The sequence below is a fragment of the Mauremys reevesii genome, linkage group 4, assembly GCF_016161935.1.
Source record: "Mauremys reevesii isolate NIE-2019 linkage group 4, ASM1616193v1, whole genome shotgun sequence".
Classification (NCBI taxonomy): domain Eukaryota; kingdom Metazoa; phylum Chordata; order Testudines; family Geoemydidae; genus Mauremys; species Mauremys reevesii.
Genome location: NC_052626.1, coordinates 138,380,446 through 138,397,655, shown reverse-complemented (window position 1 = coordinate 138,397,655; position 17,210 = coordinate 138,380,446). Strand labels below are relative to the sequence as shown.

The window sequence follows — 17,210 nt, the reverse complement described above, 5'->3', positions numbered from 1 at the left end:
TTCTGCTGCTGCTGCTGCTGCTGCTGTGTTGGGGCACCAGTGTAAATAGGGAATAACCTTAGTACGCAGTGACTGATCTCCGGAAGCTTCCCATAATCCTTTTAAGTGAAGGTTCCGCTCTTTGTTTTGTTGCAAACTCTGGGCTCCGGGAGCTGCTTATTAAAAACAAACACAGCTCCTGTTTGCTGTAAATGAGCAGAGGCAGAGGGCTCCCTTTGGAAGGCCCACAGCTAGTGTTTGCTTGAATAGAGGGGGAGGGAGGAGGGTCCGTTTCGGCGAGCGGCTGCTTATCTGGTCTGTGACAAAGAGGTGCAGTTCACTTTCAGTGAGTCAGAGAGGGCTAGGAGGGGTTGGAACTTGCAAGGCAGCTGCTGACACAGTGTTGGCTCCAAAATCCACTCTCTCTCCCCACGCTCCCTGTCACACTCCACCCCCTTTGAAAAGCACGTTGCAGCCACTTGGAACGCTGGGATAGCTGACCATAATGCACTGCTCCCAATGCCGCTGCAGATGCTGCAAATGTGGCCACGACAGCGCTGGCAACTGTCAGTGTGGACAGACTGCAGTGCTTTCCTACTCAGCTGTACGAAGACAGCTTTAACTCCCAGTGCTGTACAGCTGCAAGTGTAGCCATTGCCGCAGCCACATTACGATGATTTTTAATTGAAATGTAGCAAGGGGCTTAGTCCGCATACGTAGTCACTCAAGTTTAGCAAGCTACATGGACCTTCATTTTACATGTGGCATCCTCTCAGCTGTGCCAGAACTTGGCTCAGACATCCTTGTTCTCCCTCTGATTCACAGACACAGAAAATACAATATGGAGAAAGACGCTTTGTGGAAATACTTGTAAAAATTAGATCAATGCATTACAGCAGGCCTTTGCTACTCCAGCCCGTTATGCCTTGATGTATTTTGTGTTACCTGTGTAGCCTACTAGCTACATTTAAAATAAACTTTTATTATTTCAGCCTGATACAGTAATGTCTGTAGTGCAGCAGCATGATTTATTTTCTATTTTCATTAGCCTATAGGCTAAAGTAAAGAAAACGTGCTACGATTCATTGGGTTTTTACCACCGTACTGTACACTACTGTCTAGAGTTATATCTTTTACATATTCTATTGTAGACACAGTAATGGCATTTCTATTGTATTCTATTGCATACACAGTAATGGCATTTCAGCACAATGATTTCAACATTTAAAAGAAATTGAATAGCTACTATGCGGGGGGGTGTACAATTAAAAAAAAATCCAATACCTTGTTATTTTGGACAGCTGGCCTGTCTCCAGCCATGCCTGGTTTAGCCCAGGATTACTGTACCAGAAATTCAGTAGACAAATAAAATGTGAATTTCTATAATTCATATTGAAGAAAATCAGTATTTTAGTGGCATTCCAGGACCTTCATATTTTCGACTACACCACTGTCTCTAGCCCAGTGGTTAGGGTACCCAACTGGGAGACCTGGGGTCAAAACTCTGCTCCAATGACTATTTAAGTGTTCCCAAGTAGAGATAGATACCAAATTCCCTTTAGGGGTGGGACTTAGGCCACATCCCTCTCCGCCGCATTTCCTATTGGTTGGTTTAGGCAGCTCCTCACTCTTAGCTTCATAGAGTTCAAGGCCAGAAGGGACCTCTGCGATCATCTAGTCAGATCCCCTGCCTGACACAAGCCAGAGAACTGCCCCCAGATCATTCCTAGAGCAGGTCTTTGAAGAAAAACATCCCATCGTGGTTCAAAAACAGTCAGTGATGGAGAATCTATCACCACCCTGGGTAAATTCTTCCAATGATTAATTACTCTCACTGTGACGTTTATGCCTTATTTCCAGTCTGAATGTCCACCTTCAACTTCCAGCCACTGGATCATGTTAGACCTTTCTCTGCAAGACTGAAAAGCCAATTACTAAATATTTGTTTCCCAGGGAGATACCTATAGACTGTAATCAAGTCACCCCTCAACCCTCTCTTTGTTAAGATGAATAGATCGAGCTTCTTGAGTCTCTCACTATATCTCTCACCAGAGGTCCTGATTTTTATAGGGACAGTCCTGATTTTAGGGTCTTTTCCTTATATAGGCTCCTATTACCCCCAACCCCTGTCCTGTCTGGTCACCCTATCACTAGAAGACATGGTTTCTAGTCCTTTAATCATTCTCATGGCTCTTCTCTGAACCTCTGCAATTCATCAACATTCTTTTTGCATTGGGGCACCGGAACTGGACCCAGGATCCCAGCAGTTGTCACACCAGTGCCAAATACTCCCACTCTAGATTCTTCTGTTTATTTATCCCAGGATCACATGAGCTGATTATCCACCAGGACTCCCAAGTCCTTTACAGAGTCTCTGCTTCCCAGGATAGAGTCCCTCGTCCTGTTCCTAGATGTATTCATTTACAATGAGCCATATTAAAACACATACTGTTTGATTGCTCCCCAGTTTACCAAGTGATTCAGATCGCTCTGTATCAGTGACTTATCCTCTTCATTATTTACCACTCACCCAATTCTTGTGTCATCTGCAAACTTTATCAGTGACGATTTGATGTTTTCTTCCAGGTCATTGATGAAAATGTTAAATCGCTTAGGGCCAAGACCCGATCCCTGCAAGGACCATCCTGGAAACACACCTGTGCAATGCTGATTCCCAGTTTACAATTACATTTTGAGACCTATCAGCCACTTTATAATCCAATTCAAGTGTGCCACGTTACTTTTGTATCTTCTAGGTTTCTGATCAAACTGGAGTGCAGCGCCAACTCAAGCGCCTTATAGAAATCTACATACATTATGTCAATACCATTTCCTTTATCTACCAAACTTGTAATCTCATCAAAAAATTGTTGATTTGCATTAAATAAATTATCCTCTTTAATTCTTTATTAAATGAATCTTATACCAGCTGCTCCATTATCTTGCCTGGGATCGATGTCAGGCTGACAGGCCTGAAATTACCCAGGCCATCCCTTTCACCCGCTTTAACAATTGGCCCAACTGACTCTCTCTCTGGAGCATATACGGAGCCTGGGCACTTAACCCAGGGCTGTGAGTCCACTGGGCAGCAGGGCACATGAAGCTGGGCATGGCCACGCTGGGCCGAAGTCCCTTGTGTGGTTCTAGCCAAGGTCTCACAGGCTAGGAATTGAACCCAGCATCCCAGGCCTTAGCCCCAGCCCAGCCCACCCTCTAGGTGCCCTGGGGAGCGTGGGAAGGATGAAATCCCTGCAGCAATGTCTGTCTCCTGTTCTTATCTGCAGGCCACAAGAGCCCTATATGTGATCCTGCAGGAGCAGGCCTGCAGGCAGGAAGTGAAGGAGCTCTTCCTCAGCTCTACGTCGCGCTGCTCTTCCACGTCACCCACACAGTGCAGCACACTGCTTCGCAGGAGAGGGAGCATAACCAGGAGGACACGGCCGCACCCTCAGCCCTGTCAGGTACCGCCAGCCCGACACCCAGCCTGGGTTCTGCAGCGCCCCGCAGGCACGCGGCAGGGCCTGGCCTGGGCTCACTCAGTAACAAGAGGCTCGCCTGCACACAGGTTCGCGGTGAAGGCCATGGAAGCTTTGCTTCTGCGCTGGCTACAAGGAGCAGGCCACCTTCATGATGAAGCATGGCCGCTGGGACCTGCTCATGAGCTCCGACACGCACCACAAAGGTGTCTGCCTGCTTGCCCGGTGAGTGCTGCCCAGAACCGATCACAGCAGCAGCTCCTCCTGGCCCAGGACACGGCCACATTGCCTTCCCTGCTGGGTGAGACGCGGCTCCCAATCGCCTGCATGGAACAGGCCGCAGCCTCTGTGCTGTTGGCCAAGGGGTCAGTCGGCTACTTCTCCACCCTGCGCTGCCTGGCGAAACCGCTTCCTGCATGGCTCTGGCAGGCATGGCTGGGCAAAGACAGCCTCCGCCATGTCTTTCCGCAGCGTTGGTGTAGCCCTGTCAGGCCCAGCACATGAGAGAGACAAGGTGGGGGAGGGAATGTCTTTGGTTGGCCCAGTGACTGTGGGTGAGAGAGAAGCTAACACAGAAAGCTCCAGCGCTTGTCTTGGGTGAATCTAAGATATTCTCTCACCCACCCTTCTGTCTCTCATCACCCAATATCTGGGCACATGAGGAAGACCACCGACCCCACCAACACCCTTCTTTGTCTGCAGTTCTCTTGAAGCCCCAGCACTACGTGCTCAGAGCTGGCCTCATGGAAGGGCTCCCTGTCGAGTGATTAAGGGTTTGGGTCTCTAGCACATAAGCCGCTGGGCATTTTAAGCCAGCAGGAACTAGTCTGTGCCAGCTGCGCGTGACTAGTCGCCCGGGATCCCCTGTCCTGTGGCACTGGTCTGGTTAGATTCATAAATGGAGGACCAGTCCTTGCCCACCTTGATGATGTGGTGTTTGTGTTTCCTATGCCAGGCCATGGTTTCGCCAATGTCGAGGAGCGAAACTGGATTTTCTACCATCTGATGGCCATCCTCAACGATCGGGACGATAGGCGGTACGTCCCGGCCGTGGCGCTCTTCATTCAGGTGAGCCTCACCAGCGGGTGAGGGTCGTGAGAAGCGCCCCGGCCCAGCGGTGACTGGGGCATGGGGCTGATCTATGGCCAGGGACGGCAGATTTGTAGAAATTTTGGTGGTGCTCAGCAGAACCTGCCCCTCCAAACTCTGCCCCCCTAAACTCTGCCCCCCACCTGCCTAAGTCTCTGGGAGGGAGTTTGGGTGGGGGAGGGGGCCTGGGGTGCAGGATCTGGGATGGGTCAGAGGGTGGTAGTGCAGGACAGGGTGGGGATGCAGGCTCTGGGCGGGAGTTTGGGGACAGGAGGGGGTGTGGAGGAGGGGGTGCAGGCTCTGGGAAGGAGTTTGGGGCCAGAGTGGGGTGCGGGAAAGGGGTGGGGGCAGGCTCTGGGAGGAGTTGGGAGGGTGCAGCGCTATCTGGGGCTCCTAGGCAGGGCGGGCCGGGGCCCTCCATGTGCTGCTCCCGAGGCACTGCCCCACAGCTTCCTACTGGCTGCAGGGGCATGCCCACCCCACCCAGGGGCCACAGGAGGGGCTGGCAGCCATGGGAGCAAGCAGACAGGAGGCCGCTCTGCCGCGCTGCCAGTGGTGGTGGGGCCCCAGGCTGTTTTAAATGGCCTGGGAGACGTGGGGGGAAAGGTGGGGCTGAGGCCCATGGTGCCCAGGCACCATGGGCCAATGGAACTTGCCGCTCATGCCTCTGGTCAGGAGAGGGGTGGCCCTGAAGGCCCTGGGGGTGGGTGGGTGAGCAGGGGCAGGGAAAGCTCCTACAACCCTAGGGGTGGAGTCACTCAGTCTGGGCATTGTTACCTGTCCCAGCTGGTGTCACGGGGCTGGAGCAAGGCCCAGGGTCAGGTGTCTCTTGTTCCCCAAGGCTCAGTTCCATAGAATGGTCCCTTGTGTGACCTCGGCCCTCGAGCCCCCTCTGACATCCGTGTGCCATGTGCAGGCCGGGCAGCCACCTGCCCATTCATGGCCAGTTCACCTGCCCCCCGCAGACCGGGCGACCCTTTGGAGCACAAGGCTGCAGACCCCCCACACACACACCACTGCTCCGTGTGCAGCTGAGCCTTAGTGAGGGAGCAGGGCAGGCCTTGATCTCAGCTGGAGCCTCGAGGGGCCGTCGCGCTAGCAGCGTTTCAGTGGGGCCCACACGGTGACCAATCGCGATGCCCTGCATGCAGCCCATGCCGGGCCTTGGCCAGTGGAGCTAAGGGCCCCGTGGCAGAGATGAGTCGCGAGAGGCCAGCCCTGTTCTCTAGCTTGATTTGCTGTTGGTGTGTTAGCTCCTCAAGTGCCCTGACCTTGGCAGCGAGCTGGAAGACGCCATCGTGGAGGAGATGAGCGGGCTGCTGAGCGACCCCAAGACCGTGGTGCGCTGGTTGGGGCTCAAAGGCCTCCTCAATCTGGCCCTTCACCCAGAGAAGGTGAGAGGGGAGGAGGGCTGGGGGATAAACCCAGAACCGCAGGGAGCTGCTGCAGGGCTGGGGTCATTGAAACCTTCCCAGGGGGTATGGCCCTGGCCTGGAGTCAGGAGCCCTGGCTTCTATTCCTGGCTCTGCCACTGACCTGCAGGGTGCCCTTGGGCAAGCCCCTGCCTGGCCTTTGTCTGTTGTTCTGCAGGGCAGGGCCTGGCTCCTGCAGGGTGCGTCTCTAGGTGTGTGGAGCATCTGGCACAGCTGGGCCTGATTGTGTCTGGGGTCTCTGTGATCCAAAGAACCCTAGCACTAGAGTAGCAGCAGAGCTGCAGACTCTAGACCCCCAGGGAATGCTGGCGACCCCAGTGATCAGGGACGCTTGGATAGAGCCATTTCACTACAATTAGGAACCATTTTTTCCTACAAATCCCCTTTTAAAGCCTCATAGGTTTTAACTGTTGACGTCACGGCTCTGTCCTGCAGCACTCGCTCCTCTGAAGAGCTCTGGAAGGGCCTTTTGCTGCTAAGATCTCATAACAAGTTTGATACCCACAATATAGTGAAGGCAGAGAAAGCCCTTGGGACTTAAATACACAGATCTGACAGCCTGGTAAAGAGGAGACAATCTGAAGGCAACTCTCGTTAATGATAATTTACTTCGCCTGAGAATAGGGGGTCAGTCCGGTTTATTAAACCCGGACTATGACTAGATCAGACATGGAGAGGGCGTGACTGTAATTCTCTTTGTTATACACCATTCCCATCGGTCCATGCACTTCAGCCTGGTTTTCACTTGCTTGTGGTTCATTTTCCTTTCCGGAACCGGTTAGCCTGTATATGACCTATTTTTTCCCTGATGCCGGTTGAGATTTTGTGGGGCTGTCTTTGAAAGGTTGAAAAACCAAACACAGAAATTACAGAATCTGGCTTTTAGTAACAGCCTAACCCTAGAACTAGTGTGCAAAATCGACTCCCTCCCCTAGGCTGGGCTGTAAGGACCAGGATTCAGGAGAATCCAGGTTCGGTTCCTGGCTCTGCCAGACTCCCTAAGTGACTGTGGGCGAGTCACGTAACCTCTCTGTGCCCGAGTTCAATGTCTGTACAATGGGGATAGAAATCCTGCCTTCGTGTGTCTAGCCTGTAAGCTCCAGGGCAGGGACCGTCTCTTACTGTGCCTGGAAAGCCCCCAGCACAAGCCCTCATTGCAGACAGGCCCTCGAGGTGCTATTCGAACAATAATACACTTGATTTATTTGGGGTCAACGTGTTGTGTAGAGAACTTTCCACGGATGATATCTGCTAATAAAAACCATCCCTTGAGATCTGGAGTACAAGGAAGCAGCTGCTTATGTTGCAGGTTGCCGGACCCACTGCCCGTGATTTTAGCTGGCTGTGCAAAGGCTTTGAGGCTGTAATATGTCTCTGGAGGCAGGGGCGCTGGAAGACTTTTTATAGTGGAGGTGCTGCACACACACCCCTTACTCCCTGTCCACACACCCCTCCACCACTAGAGCTTTGGTCAGGAGCAGGGCCATGGCTCCAGGAGGCGGGGGCGGGGGGTGGATGGGGCAAGGGGACCAAGGCTGGGGCCATAGCTGGGGGTTGGCACAGGGCCGGCAGCTGGGACCCTGTGTGTGGGGCCAGGAGCAGAGCCCTGCGTAAAACCTGGGAGTGCTGCAGCACCCCCAGCACCCCTAGCTCCCGTGCCTCTGTCTGCAGGGGAGGCAGACATTGTTTTGGAAATGGCTTGTTGGGTCACTGGAGGGTGTTTCGTAAAGCAGCTCCTTGTTTCACACAGGTGGGGAAACTCCAGCATCTGCTGCCAGATGTCCTGGAGCGACTTCAGGAGGTAGACAGAGACCTCATCTGCAAGGCCATCGCCGTGCTGAAACACCTCCTCACCGGCATGGACAGGCAGAGCGCCAGCCGCGTGGCTGTGCAAGTGGCTGCACAACTCCTGCCGTTGTTTCATGATGTAAGGCCTGGCAGCTCACAGGAGATCCCATCAAACTGCGGACATGTGAGTGGGGGCTAGGGAGTGGGCTAGCAGGGCCTGTGCTATGGTCCTAGCCAGAAAACGGATTGTCATAAATCATGAGCCCATTCCCGCCTTCCTCTCACTCTCCATGAGAGCACATGGCAGAAAGGATGGGAACCCTGGTGTCCCGCAGGCCTACTGACAAGGATGAGGGCAGCCTGGGGACGAGGCTTCCCTTAGGGAAGGACGTGCATTCCTGAGCCTGCATGCAGCGAGGGGGCCTCTGCAGCACAGGGTGCTGCAATGCTCTTGCTGGCTTCCAGGGTGACAAGTGATGGTACCTTGGTGAAAATCTGCCCCTCCTTTCCCTGGCCAGGAATCCTACAGCTGGCCTGTCAGCTCCATAAGGAAATGGCTCTGTCTGTAGGTTCTGCAGCTACCGCCCTTTCCTCTCCCCTTCGGTCTCATGGCAGGGCAGCGTCAAAGGAGGGAAAGTTCTCCTCAGATCTTTTGTACCCACAACTAGCCTCCGGCGCATTCACCAGACTGATGTTCAGTCCCACACTGGGTGGCGAGATCCAGCAAGCGGGCAGGAGAAAGGGGCCCATCCATTACTGCCTTCCAGGGTAATGCCCCAGTGGGGGCTCCTGGAGGGACTCCCAGCCTCATAACGGTAAATCCTACTCTCAGCCCTCCCGAATTCTGCTGGGACCCTGCCGCTCTTTATTTAGTAGTGGCACAGGCCTGGCTAAAGCTGTTCCCAGGGTCTCCTGGATCCCCAGCTGGCCAAAGGGACAGGGCAGCCTGGACCAAGGATGCAGGATCTCGCCCTGGGGTGAGCCCTTTAAACCAAACCCCTCTCAGGCCCGGGGGGAACAGAACAGGTTCTTTATGGGGCAGGGGTTATATCCAAATAGTGTTAATGAACACAACGCCCATTGTTGTCAGAAGTGTGTTGTCAGAGTGCTACCGGTGTGGTGCTCTGCTTTCTCCTTGTTGATATCACTCGGCTGCGTGCGTGTGTTCCCTCTGTGTGCTACCCCAGCTCTGCAGATAGCTGACACAGCAGACCCGATGAGAACCCCCAATAACCAAAGAGTCCAGTAAGATGCAAAGCCACGTCGGCTAGGTTTATTGCGACCTCGGACACAATGGCAGTTCCCTGTAGGTTTCTTAGCCTAATTCAGGGCATACTAAGAGAAAGTGCCTCTTGGCAATGGACCTTTCTACGTATTTAGGTGCCGCCTTCTACCTTGTACATGTTGGTTCGATCAAAACAACTCTATCCATCATTTTACCCTTTTGCCCCTGTCATTGGGATGGGCCAGCCTGTTCTCTGTTATCTGTGTGGAATGTGCAAGTATGTGAATGTTCAGTACCTTTTAGGTACGTATCAGCCCTTTCCTTGCCAGCTTCTGTGAGCAGGGCCTGCCTCTGGCTCACAGCTTAACTTTGCTTTATGTTAGCAAAGTCTTGTTCACTACTTTAGTTCAGGTCTCAGGCCTCATACTGGGCCTTTATCATGGCCTGCACTTACTACACCCATCACCAGGGAAAGGCAAACAGGCCTCAACAACTGGAGGGAAGACCAGAGAGGTGCCAGTTCAACATCTGCCTGTGCCCACTGCAGTGCAGCCCTGATGCCCCCATACCCCTCCCACATGTTTTGTACAGAGCCTGCCCAGCTGTTTTGAGCTGGCCCCTCACCCCACCCCAAACCCCTGGAGGCTGGGTGGCTTCCAGTCATGGCTTCCAAGGCCCCCTATCTGGGAGCTCCTGCACATTTACCACCCCTTGGCCCTGGTTAAATTCACCCCAGTCCCTGAGCATGGCCCAAACAAACACCAATGTAGGAATTTGCCCCCTATGCCTGGCCCCCTTGGCCCGGCTAGAGGGCCGCTGTGGGTCAACACCAGTGTGAGCTGGGCCTGCAAAGCGGGTGGACAAACTACACCCCCCCTTTGCTCTTTGAATCTTTCCTCATCGCTCCCTCTCTGCCGCCCCTGTCCTGGCACTGCTCCACCCTGAATGTTTCCCCTTGGCTGACACAGGCAGGAGCTGATGTCAGTGCACCCAGAGCTGGCTGTGAGAGCCCAGGGGCAGTCTCACCCCAGCTTACTGCTCTCCCTGGCCAAGAAGTTACCAGGCCAGCCCCTCAGCGGGTGGAAATCTGCATCTCTATTGCCTTCAATGGCGCTATGCCCATGAGACTCTGGCCCCAGCTGTGGCTGTATGGCTGGGGGTGAGTTACCAATACCCCCTGCAGGGCAGACATCTCTGGCACAGTGTGCGCTTGCCCCGCTGGATGAGAATGACTGTCACAGTGTCTCCTCCCCTCCCTATATCATCTCTTGCAGGTGACCAGCAAGCTCCGGGTGCTCTCCATCACCCTTTTTAAAGACCTGCTGGAGCTTGTAAGGGGGCCCAACCGGAGCGAGATGAAGGAGTATGTGCTCCAGAGCCTGGTCCCACTGCTCCTCCTTGTGCATGATGAGCGTCCCAACGTGTCCCAGGTGAGGCCACAAATTGGAGTCTGCAGCTGAGATAGTTACAGAGCGACCATTTGTTTTGGGGGGGGCAACATGTGACACCCCCCTTTAAAGGGTCTGGCCGGTAGAGGGCAGGTGCTCAGAGCTGTGACAATCAGGCACTCAAAATCACTTGAATGTTGAGTCCAGTAGTGCCATGACCATGGCACCCCACCCAACTGCTGAGTCTTCTCTGCATCCTCTGAGCTCAACACCCACTGCAGCCAGGCTGAGAGATTGGGTGGGGCGAGTGGTCGCCTCACCACTCCTACAGCCACTGGCCTCCGCACACTCCCCTGGCTGTGCTGGTGGGAAGAGCACAACCCTGGCCATATCCCTACCAGGAGCAGGGCTACTCAGCCTCCAGATGGTACACAGGACCCAATGTGCCCTTAGCCAAGCGGCCCGGACAGCCCGTACTAGCCATGACATGCCCAAGCCCCTCCCCCCCGATGCCTCTGCACATGCTAGTGCTCATGGCCCCCATCACTTGGGACACAAATGCCACCAGCACTAATGAATTCACCCCATGAGGTGGGGAACTGAGGCGCAGCCTCAAAAATATTGAACCCCTATGGGCATTAGGCACCTAAATCCCTTTGCAGCCCTGGGCCTAAGCAACTTGCCTGAGTTCCTGCAGGGAGAGCTGGGAATTGAGTCAGGTCTCCAGCCATTGCCTTAGCCACACCGCCACCCTTCCGTGAGCAGCCAGGGCAGGGAAGCGTTCAGCATGCACGGCCTCCCTGGCCTCCGGTAACTAGGCTAGTGGCTTCCAGCTCCCGTAACTGTGTCCGGCTCGCCCCGGCCCCTCTTGTTTTGCAGGTGTGTTGGGACACCCTCAGCAGTGCCGCCCAATTCCTGAGGTGGCACCAGCTCAGTGGCCTCATCCAGCACAAGGAAACCTGGCGAAGCTGTGACTGCCTGGTGAGGAAGCCCTCTGGCCATTCACTGCACAGCCCTCGCTGGCAGAAGTGGAGGAATCAGTGGATAGGGCACCCCCAATTGCCTGGCTCTGTGCCCACACTGAGCCCCAGCCCCGGGACCACACCTGGCCCTGGGTGTGGTCCCTCTGTGTGATCCTCCCAGCACAGGAAGGGGGGCAAAAACAGGACGTGCGCTCCACACACCTGGAAGCTAGCCTGTGGGACGGAAAGGCCTTTAATAATCTTGTGCTCCCTTGTTCTGGCTCCTAGGTGATCCACTACAAGGAGAGAGCTGATGACTTCCTGGGCCAGACCATGGCCTTCCTGCAGAACCCACAGACGCCAGTTAGGGAAGCAGCCATCAGGTTCCTAGGTAACCACAGAGCAGAGGGGTCCCTTTAGCAGAGGGGTTGGATCTGGTCCCAGGCTCTCCTCAGTCCCTGCCAGCAGCAAGAAGTGATCCCTGGGCTCCTGATTCCCTAATGAAGGCGAAGGGGTGTCAGAAACCCACAGGAGCAAGCTCACCCCAAACTGCCCTGATCGGCTGATGGGACCCCTCTAAGCCCACTGCTCCTCATGCAGTCCCCATTCTCCGCCCCCACCCCACCATGGGCTCTTGGTAGTGGACCTTCAAGGCGCTGTGCTCTCCTTTGGCAACCAGCCCTGTAGCCATCTCTGGGGACTCGCCTTTCCCTGGGGATTCAGGAGCGTGTCCTGGCCAGTGAGGGGCGGGAAAGCCGCGTGCTTGGAGGGTGACAGGCTCTTTAACACCCTCGCTGGGGACGCGGGGATGTGATGAGCTGTTTGTGTGTGTAGGGCTCACTGCCCGGCAGCTGGACCAGGGGAGCCAGGACAAGCTGGACACCATCTGCGATAGTGAGTGGTCCCGCTTTGAGTACTGAGCACTAGGGGGATGAATGGCCCAGGGCTGCAGGGTGGGTTCAATCTCCGACGCCAGCAACGTGGTCACAGGCGAGAGCCACAAGGGGATGCAAAATGTCAATCCCCAACCCCCTGATCAGCTGCCCCCTCACCCTGTCGTGTCTGCTGGTTGGCATGTGCCCAGGCACTTAGCCCTGACCTCAGAGCTGCGGCCTGGTAGATCCCCAAACTGGGCCTGAGCTGGCTGGCCTTTGCAGATGACTGCCCCCCCCCAAACACAGCCAAAGTGGGGTGCTGCCTCCCCCCTTGCACTCACTAGCCCAGTGTTTGTTGCAGTCAGCTCCACATGGGACACCTGGGGTCAAGCCACTGCTCCAAATGAGGCTGAAGTGACGTCCGGTCACCTACCTCCCTGCTGCGTGTTCAGACCCCTGGGCAGCACAGGGCAGAGCAGCATCTCCACCACATTTGTTCGGGAAAAGGGAAGGGTGGGTGACATAGCTCAGACTCCTCACTCCCAGAGCAGATTCACAGCTGGGCCTCCCAACCGGAGCTAGAGAATGGCTGAGCTCCCTCCTCGGCATTTCCTGGAGGGCAGCAGGGCACCTGAAGTTAGGCGGCGCCTAACAATGCCCAAGCCCCCTTTGTGACTCTCCCCCTCTCTAGGCCTAAGTGCCCATCTGTGCATTGTGGGGGGAAGGGGAGGGTAAATACAGGCAGGGATGAGGCTCTCAGATACTGCAGGGATGAGGCAGTCCTAGAAATAGTGAGTGAATGGGGTTCATTGGGACTTCTTGCCTGTGTCTGGAGGCTCCCCCAGCTGTGGAGGGCGGCGGGGATGTTTAGTGAGGGTTGCTGGTTGTTCCCGCTAGTCCCCTGCCTCCTGCCACCTGGCCTGCTGCCTCCTTGTCGTGGGCCGAGAGGTACAGAGCTGGCTTGGCCTGCCAGGGCTCTCCAGAGTGCCATGGCTCTGACCTCCATTTCCTTCCTTTCAATCTTAGACCTCAAAGGCTTGCAGCAGGACAGCAAGTCCTCAGTCCGATGCCTGGCTTCTCAGACCATCTTCATCCTGGAGGCCTTCAAGAACCAGCCTCCAGCCTGCTGCAGCCTATGGACATTGGTCCATAGGATAAGAACAATGTGCACTGCAGAGAGCCAGCTCATTGAAGCTGCCCAGCTGCCCTAGCTCTGGGAAAAGCCAGCCTCCCTTCTCTGGGGGCTTGGTGCTTCAGAGCCCACCTGGAGCAAGGTGAAACACACGGCTTCTTCCCAATTGGCCGTCTGCCCTGCCCAGCCATGTGAGTAGTTAACTGCTCGATAGCTTTCATCATCATGTACTTTTGGACAGGTTTCCATGCACCGTGTTGCATTTACGTCCTGCCCTCCGTCCCCATTTCCAGTCGTGTACGTTTTTGATGCCGTCGGCCATTTTGAAAATTTATTTTGTATTATTTTTCTGTGTTTGGCCGGGGGAAGGTTGTGTGCTTGTGTTTTGACATATTTAGAGAAAAAGTACGAATGAGTAGAAAGAGAGGCTGTAAAGGGTTTGCAGTCCCCCCCCAGGCCCCACCATCCGTCCATCTGGGTGGGAGACCACACCCCTTGCTATGATACTTCCGGGTACGGTGGTTCAGGGGAAAATTAGCTCAGTGTTAATGGCTCTAGCCTGCAGTCAGGCCAAGTAACGGTAGAGAGTCTGTTTGCCCGGGGCCCTCAATCAGGCAGGGCGTCAGTCGAGAAGGGGATCTGGCCTACAGTCAGGCAGGCAGAGCAGCAGGAGGTCCATTTGCCTGGCCCTTGATCAGGGTAGGGCAGCAGTCAAGTAGGGGGGCTCTGGCCTACAGTCCGGCAAAGCTGTCACAGTCTAGGGGAGGTTAGCTCTCTGGTGGGAATGTCAGGACAACCATCTGGCATCTGGATTCAGGCGGGTGCCAGACCAATTCAGGCCTCCTGACAACCAGGGGGGAGGCTGCCACTCCTGACGTTGAGGTGGTAGGGGCAGAGGAACTCAGGTCCTCCCATTCCACTGCGTCCCAGCCCAGGACCCTAACAGCGGTGGAGTTGTCCGCCACTGGGTCAGCGGGGAAAGTCCAGCCGCAACACGCTGGCTGGCTTGTAGTCAATAACACAGCCAAACCTAATTCTGCTTCCCTTGGCTCCATCCGACACACCCATTCCGTGTGTACATGGGTTCCAGGGTTGTTGTTCGCTTCGCTGGGATAGACAGCTAGTGGCAGCCCCCCCAGCTCCTCGGAGATCCTGGCGTCTGGCAGCTTTGTCAGCACCTCTGGGTCTCTGTCAGGAGAGCGGTCTCCGTTAGGTCTGGGCTCACGCAACGGGGAAGAGACGTCCTGCTCCTCAGGCAGCCCTCCCCCGACTGAGCTGGAGGACCAGCCTTTTATAGTTCCGCTTCCTGTCCCACCCCTCTGCTTCCAGCGGGGAGGCCATGCAAGTCCCCGTTCTACCCACCAGGGGGGCGTTCACGGATCCCTCCCTGTCTGTCAGGGCAGGAGACTATGCCCTCTCGCTACAGAGGCCTTAAAGAAAAGGAGTTTTAAAAAAAGAAAGATTGCTTAGGCTTAGAGGAAAAAAGGAAAGAAAGGTTATCTTAAATAGAAGAAAAAGGAAACTAGAGAAAGCAACAAGAGAGAGGAGTTTGTAAGAACATGGTAAAAGGTTATTTTTGTTGGGACTAAAAAATTATAAGAGTAAAAAAAATTGAACTCAATTTAAAAAACCAAAGGCTAATTAAATAGAATAGGAAATATAAAGGAAGGTTGAGAAGGTCGGGTGAAAGAACTCACATGGCAGAATAATTAGCGAGAGATTCTGTGTCAGTGACATAGGGCTGTGTAAAGTACAGAAAACAGCAAGAGAGAGAAAGATCCCTTTTTGTTAATAAGCAGAAAACAGAGCTGTGCAAAGAGAGAAAGATCCTTACCATTTCCGCCGTTGTTCAGCCATCGTCAACCGAGCAGCACAGCTTCCGCTGCAGACTCTGCTCTCCCATTCTTGCATCAGTAGCAAATTTCTCCATGTTGTCGGTGCTGGGCTCCAGTGAAAGCTACAGAAGGAAACCATTTCCCGCCTTTTATCAGCCATCTTGAACCGACCAGCTCTCCTCGTTTCATGCCATTTTTCCAGGATTACCCATGCAGGCACCATAGCGGCAAGTATGTAGCCCACTCAGATCTCTGCTGCAGTCTTGACCATTGTAAATACCTCACGCATTATCCAGCAGTATGTGAAGTTTCTGCAAAATGGGCGAGGAAGCGGCGACAAGCGCGATTACTGTACTGATGAGGACATGGACACCTCTGTTCCTAGAAGCACAGCATGCAGCGATTGGGAGATCATGGTGGTGTTGGGCCAGGTTCATGCCGTGGAAGGCCAATTTTGGGCCCAGGAAACAAGCACAGACTGGTGGGACCACATAGTTTTGCAGATCTGGGATGATTCCCAGTGGCTGTGAAACTTTCGTATGCGTAGGACCACTTTCAGGAACTTTGTGACTTGCTGTTCCCTGCCCTGAAGCACAAAGACAGCAAAATGAGAGCAGCCCTCACAGTTGAGAAGTGCGTGGCCATAGCACTGTGGAAGCTTGCAATGCCCAACAGCTACCAGTCAGTCAGGAATCAGTTTGGAGTGGGCAAATCTACCGTAGGGGCTGCTGTGCTACAAGTAGCCAATGCAATCATTGACCAGCTGCTATCAAGGGTAGTGACTTTGGAAAATGTGCAGACCATTGTGGATGGCTTTAATGCGCTGGGGTTCCCTAACTGCAGTGGGGCGATAGACAGAACGCATATCCCTATCTTGGCCCCGCACACGGGCGGCCAATATGTAAACTGTAAGGTACGTTTCCATGGTGCTGCAAGCACTGGTGGATCACAAAGGACATTTCACTGACATCAAGGTGGGATGGCCGGGAAAGTGCATGACCTCGCATCTTCAGGAACTCTGGTCTGTTGGAACAGCTGCAGGAAGGACTTACTTCCCAGACAAGAAAATTACTGTTGGGGATGTGGAAATGCCTATAGTTATCCTGGGGGACCCAGCCTACCTCTTAATGCCATGGCTCATGAAGTCGTACACAGGCACCCTGGACAGTAGTAAGGAGCAGTTCAACTATAGGCTAAGCAAATGCAGGATGGTGGTCGAATGTGCTTTTGGACGTTTGAAAGAGCGCTGGCGCAGTTTACTGACTTGGTTAGATCTCAGCACAACCAATACTCCAATTGTAATTGCTGCTTGTTGTGTGCTCCACAATATCTGTGAGAGTAAGGGGGAGACGTTTATGGCGGAATGGGAGGTTGAGGCAACTCGCCTGGTGGCCAATTTCGCACAGCCAGAGAACAAGGCGATTAGAAGAGCACAGCAGGGTGCGCTGTGCATCAGAGAAGCTTTGAAAGACAGTTTCATGATTGGCCAGGGTACAGTGTGACACTTGTGTTTGTTTATCTTGAAGTTACCCGCCCCCTATATATATGAAAGGAAATAAAGTCACAATTGTTTAAAAACCATTCTTTAGTATTCATTGCACAACACATGGAGAGAAATCAGAAGGTAAATGGGGGGAGGAGGGGTTGGGTTATGGGGTGGAGAAGAAGGGAAGGAGAAGTCCAGAAACCAAATCAAAAGTTCACATATGCCAACTTTCTGCTGCTTGGGTGAGCCTCTGGGGTTGAGTGTGGAGTCCCTTAGCCTCCCCCGTCGTGTTCTTGGGCGTCTGGGTGAGGAGGCTATGGAACTTGGGGAGGAGGGAGGGCAGTTATACAGGGGCAGCAGCGGCAATCTGTGATCTTTCTGCCTTTCCTGCATTAGATCCACCATACAGGGCAGCATGTCAGTTTGCTCCCCCATGAGCTCGACCATAGTGTCCTGCCTGCTCTCATCGCGCGTCCCTCCTCTCTTCGTGTTCCTGTAATGCATTACGTGACTGCGCAATTGTTTACCACCACGCATTCAGC

At 54.1% G+C, this 17,210-nt stretch overlaps 1 protein-coding gene across 1 annotated transcript; it reads left to right on the top strand.

The window, feature by feature from the left end:
• Positions 1-4,441: 4,441 nt before the first annotated feature.
• Positions 4,442-14,285, top strand: LOC120404700 (maestro heat-like repeat-containing protein family member 7). Its single transcript, XM_039537618.1, has 8 exons — positions 4,442-4,523; positions 5,798-5,938; positions 7,728-7,949; positions 10,265-10,420; positions 11,258-11,359; positions 11,629-11,731; positions 12,175-12,234; positions 13,242-14,285. Exons 1-8 carry the CDS (start codon positions 4,461-4,463, stop codon positions 13,424-13,426), a joined length of 1,032 nt encoding a protein of 343 aa, XP_039393552.1. The 5' UTR covers positions 4,442-4,460; the 3' UTR covers positions 13,427-14,285.
• The last annotated feature ends 2,925 nt before the right edge of the window (positions 14,286-17,210 follow it).